Source organism: Sesamum indicum, linkage group LG2 (genome assembly GCF_000512975.1).
Source record: "Sesamum indicum cultivar Zhongzhi No. 13 linkage group LG2, S_indicum_v1.0, whole genome shotgun sequence".
Lineage (NCBI taxonomy): Eukaryota > Viridiplantae > Streptophyta > Magnoliopsida > Lamiales > Pedaliaceae > Sesamum > Sesamum indicum.
The window spans coordinates 16,988,273-16,993,856 of NC_026146.1; the positions used below are offsets into that span (position 1 = coordinate 16,988,273).

General features: G+C 32.8%; 2 protein-coding genes across 2 annotated transcripts in view; both read left to right on the forward strand.

The window, feature by feature from the left end:
• LOC105156508 (26S proteasome non-ATPase regulatory subunit 10) overlaps positions 1-316 on the forward strand; it is a 3,268-nt gene extending 2,952 nt beyond the window's left edge. The window contains exon 6 of the mRNA XM_011072660.2: positions 10-316. Within this exon, the coding sequence (XP_011070962.1) occupies positions 10-144 (135 nt within the window). The 3' untranslated portion in view covers positions 145-316. The remainder of the gene's footprint in view (positions 1-9) is intronic.
• The window catches only part of LOC105156509 (protein GDAP2 homolog), a gene marked incomplete in the record, with an annotated part of 7,518 nt that continues 3,415 nt past the window's right edge, over positions 1,482-5,584 (forward strand). Inside the window, 8 exon segments of the mRNA XM_011072661.2 lie at positions 1,482-1,636; positions 2,109-2,563; positions 2,910-2,987; positions 4,439-4,494; positions 4,838-4,957; positions 5,056-5,126; positions 5,331-5,424; positions 5,534-5,584. Coding sequence (XP_011070963.1) covers positions 2,252-2,563; positions 2,910-2,987; positions 4,439-4,494; positions 4,838-4,957; positions 5,056-5,126; positions 5,331-5,424; positions 5,534-5,584 — 782 coding nt within the window.

The window sequence follows — 5,584 nt, forward strand, 5'->3', positions numbered from 1 at the left end:
GGCTTGCAGGTAGCTCTCCTTCTTATAAGACATGGAGCTGATGTGGATGCCAAGGACAAAGAAGGATACACCGTACTTGGGCGAGCATCCGATGGTCTACGGCCAATTTTGATCGATGCCGCTAAAGCTATGCTGGAAGACTGAAACATAATGATACTCTCCTAGACACTAGAGAGACACATGACGGAGTTGTATCACATTTATGGCTTCTTCTAAGGCTTGAGTTGGTGTTCTTTATGTTTAGTTATCTTCAGATGTTGAATATAACAAAGCAACAGATGGGTCCTGAATCATCATATGATTCCTAGTCTTCAAACATTTTGTTCAACTTCCCCCAATGAGACAGACACCAATGCACATCGCAAGTGGTGGTTTTGTTTACGACACCAAAATTACGTGCCCTTAAGAAGTATTGTTAAACTTATAATATTGAAATTAAGGGTTGACATCCATTTACTATAAAAATAAAAATAAAAATATTGCCACATCTTAAGCATGCATTTGGATATTCAACTAGGATCTCCAACGTTAACAATAATTGAATGACAAAACACAATAATTAAAACAGACGGAATTTTACCCTATACTATTTATTGTCCATCCCTATCGATTAGTTTTTTTGCTGAGTGAATTAATTAAATACATTATTATATGTAAATATTTAAAGTCTAATTTGTGAAGTTTTTGTCCCTCTATTTTTCCCTCCAAACCAGAACCTATGTGGGAATTAGCACGAGACACGTCCTTGAATAAACCTGTTCACACTTTGATAAATTGATGGAATTTTCAATTAAATAGAAAATTCAGAATTTACCTAAAATCAAATTTATTTATTTTTTATTTTTTGAAATTGATTTGATTTCAGTTTTTAGTGTCTACTTATCTAACCATATCGAATGCTAAAATATTATATATATTAATTTTGTATGCTAATTTTGCCATTTTACTTATTTAAAAGAAAGTTTGTAATTATTGAAATCGTACTGACTAATTCGACTTGGTATTTGGTTATAGATCGATTTCTCAATTTATCAAAATTTCAATTTCATTAGCTTCGATTTTACCGAATAGACACCTCTATGTGTTTGATTTTAAATTTACTTGTATGGGGGTATTTGTCTATTTTTTTAATAATTTATATTTATTCTAATATATTAGTTTAATATTTAATTTATTGATTAATATAATCAATTAATTCTTTTGAAAGAAAAATTCAAGATATATTTAATTTTTTACAGTGAACCACTTCCGTGAAGCATTTTCTTTTTATTTTTATTTTTCTCTTTTACTATGGACGAACATGAAAAATCTTCCCTTTCAGAAAGAAGTTAAAAAGGGGACAAAAAGTTTCTAAAAGGGAGTCAAAAGCCAATTTACATTTTCTAATGGGTTGAAATGAAATGCAGTTGAAAATTGAAGGGCATTTCTGATAACACAACGCAAAAAGAAACCTCTCTTTCAGCAAAAGACAAATATCTGACAAATAATTCTCAAATAAAAAAAAAATAGAATTTCCACCAAATTCCACCCCAGACCCAGAGCCGGACCCCATCGATTTTCTGCCCTCAAATTCCATCTCATCGTTGCTTCAAGCTTCTCTTCTCTTTTGCGTCTCAATCTCATACGCGCACTCCAGGTAACACGAATTTCGAAGGTGTTTTTGTTGGTTTGGGAATTTGTGGAGGCATTTATACGCGTACATGTGGAAAGTTTGTGGAAATTTTCGTTAAGTTTTGTTTCTCATTCAAGTTTTGTTATGTTTGCGTTTTAGGGTTTGTGGTATGTGTTCAATATTTACGTATCTTTTTATCAAATTATTGCCTGTGCTTTCTGTCGTTAATTTATTGCACTTGGGTAAATTTTGGGTTTGTGATGAATTTTTGTATGCTTTGATTGCCTTCAGCCTGGATATGATGCGAAAAGTTTTAATCTCGAACTATTGTAATTGAGCTACAGTTCTATGGAATGTTTTATTTGATTGGAAATGTGATGTTTTTTCTTGATTCAAAGTTGATGACGAAGTAGTGCATTTCATTAACACTTGGATATTATTGAACTCTGTTTTCAAGTTTTTTATTTGTTTTATTATTTTAATTTCTTCAAACCAGGTTATTTAAGTTACAACATTGTTTGGAGATTGTTCAAATTGAGGTTTCACAGTTTCCCTCAAAGTTGGTAAAAGCTAAAGGAGCTATCTTTAATGTTAGCGGAAAGGCCGCGGAGGTAAAGCTTTGATCTGGGATCCTAAAGTATGTATCGCTCTGGGGCTGCAACCACTAATAGAGGTGGGTTGCAAACAGATAGTGGAGATTCTATTGTGACACTAGATCAAGTCCCACGTTGGAGAGATTCGGAGTTCAGATACTCATACGAGAATGATGATTCGGCTTTCCAGAATCCATATTTTCCAGACCCTTTGACATCTGGAGCTGAAGGAGAGAATAATGGAAATGGAATGGTATCTAGGTTTCCCATTGATCATGAGGTTAACTCAAAGATATATCTTTGGAGGGGGAACCCATGGAATCTTGAGGTGGATGCCGTAGTTAATTCGACAAATGAGGTGAGTGGTTAATGCATTGTCTATGCAGTCTTATTTGTATGTATAGGTACCCTTTATGACGGTTCTTGCAAATGCTGACACTTCAACTATGTATTGCATCTGAGCTATCCACATGTTGGGTCCTTTAAAATTGAAATGGAAACAATTATAATCTTATTTGGATACTTATCTTTGTGGAACTAATGATATATTAAGTGTAAGTGGTAGTTAATTTATGTACATCATGTCCACTTTATTATCATCTTCTCTGAAATTTCTCAGATACAATCCTAACATATCTCTACTGCCTTAGCAGAAGTTGTTAGGATTTGTCCGAAACATTACATGTTCTTTGCTTGGATGACAGAACTTGGATGAAGCACACAGCAGTCCTGGTTTGCATGCTGCAGCGGGACCTGGTCTTGCTGAAGAATGTGCTACACTGGTAAGCTATACTGACTTAGTTATGTCGTTTAGGTTGAGCATCATCAATCTACTTTTTATGAGGATAACTTTGAGAAGAACCAGTATGGATTTTGGCTTAAAAATCTGGAAGTATGCTTTTTTCAGATTCTCAATATTGGAGTACCATTGAGATTTTTGTACTGAGATGTTAGCTTTATCACTCAGACATGAGAATGGATGTCCGACATGGGTATAAGTCTGCTGGACTTAAGAATATCAAGCAGACTCTTTTAGGATTGGCAAAAGGTGAAATTTAACTCAAAACTGCATGCGGCGATATCCCGTTCACACTGGAACATACGAATGCTAGGGTGCTTGGAAAATGTTTTCCTCAAATTTGACCTTATTAAATGATTAAAACAAGGGTAAATTCCAATTTATCTTCATCTACTCTGCCCTTGTCTCACTTTACCCCCTCCTACTCTCAATTGTATCACTTAACCCCCTTGTACTTTTGTGAATGCTTCAATTGCATTCTTATCTCCAAAATCAATTTTATAAAGTTAGCAATTTAGCTCATTGAATTTTATAAAATAAAATACTCATTATAAAATTATAAAACTTTTTTCATATTTCCTAACATCTCTATACACTTACACCAAAACTTTCACTTTAAAGTGTAATCATTTAAGTGGTAAAATAATTTCCAGAATTATAATAGTCAAATAATCATTGATTCATTATACAACCAACTATCATATAAAAAAATTATTTGAAAACTTATTTTTAGAGTAGATACACTAAATACAATGATTCTTTTATAATCAAATAAGAAGCATAAGAAATTTATATTATTTCAAGGATAAAATTATTAGGACAATTGTATTCATCTATTAAGATAAAAATTATTCAATAGATCAGCAACACTGTAGAGATATTCTTAAAAGTTTACTACAATAGTATCACTATATATATTTCTTGAATAAAAGTTCTGTAACTTTTTTATGTGTAGTTAGTTTTCTGAATTGCTTAGAAATTAAACTTTCAACTGTTAAATTCATCTAAATAGTTTTGAGTTCTGAAAATTATTAACTATTTAAACAATTACATTTTAAATTAAAATTTTTGGAGTAATAACATAGAGATATTAGGAGTATAAAAAGAAGAGTTTCATAAATTTATAGCAGGTGTTTTACTATATAAAATTTATTGAACCAAATTGCCAACTTTACAAAATTGATTTTGGGGGGTAAGAATGTAATTTAAAGCATTTATAAAAGTTCAAGGGGGTTAAGTAATATAGTTGAGAGTATAAAGGGGTAAAGGCAGACTAGGACACAGTAGAAGGGGGTAAAGTTGAATTTACCCTTAATTTAAGACAATGTAGTCTTAGAGTAAGAACATAATTTATTAGGTAAAAATACATTCACTTGCTTTTTTAGATTATGTATAAAGCTGTACTATGCAGTGATTTTGTTTTCACCTGCACAGGGTGGCTGCCGAACAGGGATGGCAAAGGTTACACATGCTTATGACCTTCCAGCAAGGTGATTATGTCAAAATACTTTTACTAAGTTTTATGATGTTCTGTAGTTTTAATCAGGATTGTAACAGTCTTCATTGGTATCATTCTAGAAAATTCTGTATATGCATGCACTTTTATTCTGCACTACGCACACTGGAGAATGCTCTCAAAATGTTTCAAAGCATACTAATGGGGAAACATGGGATAAGATGCTAAAGTAGCCATTTTCTGATCTGGACAAAAATACTTATGTGTTCAGAGTCTCTTCAACTTAACAGTGTATAGCCATAGAAAATTTCAACATTTCATATGCATTTTTCAACACCAAGTGTTTACACAATGCTGGAGTTTCTTGTAATTTGCAGGAGGGTTATACATACAGTTGGTCCCAAGTATGCTGTAAAATATCATACAGCTGCAGAGAATGCACTTAGTCATTGCTACAGATCTTGTCTTGAACTTCTCATCGAAGAAGGACTCCAGAGGTGGTTCAGTAGCATGGCATTAAAACAAGTTATTTTTATTCTTGTCCAATATATAATCTGTAAATACTGGATTGAGTTCTTTCACAATGTGAATGCAGCATTGCTGTGGGATGTATATATACTGAAGCCAAAAATTATCCACGAGAACCAGCTGCCCATGTGGCCATAAGTAAGCAATTTCCATGTTATTTTGATCTGTTATTGATGTTTTGTGCCTGAAATAAAATCCTTTGGTGAAGTGCAGTTTTTACATGTAATTTTCTGTTATATTTATTAATCCCTTTATCTAATTCTTGCCTGTGAGCATGTTTCTCCAATACTGTTTCCTTCCTCTGTTTCTTTCCTTGATGTCCAATTTATTTTCTTTGTTTAGGAACTGTTAGACGATTTCTTGAGAAACAGAAAGATAAAATACATGCAGTTGTATTTTGTACCATAACCGCATCTGATACAGAGATATATAAAAGGTTTGTACTGAAAGCTCCAACAGTTGGATCTGTTGATGCATATGTCACATGCTACTGAGAGATTAATTTACACTTGAAGCTATCATTTATGTGTTAATTCTCATTGCAGATTGCTCCCTCTTTACTTTCCCCGAGATAAACTTGAGGAGGAAGTAGCTAT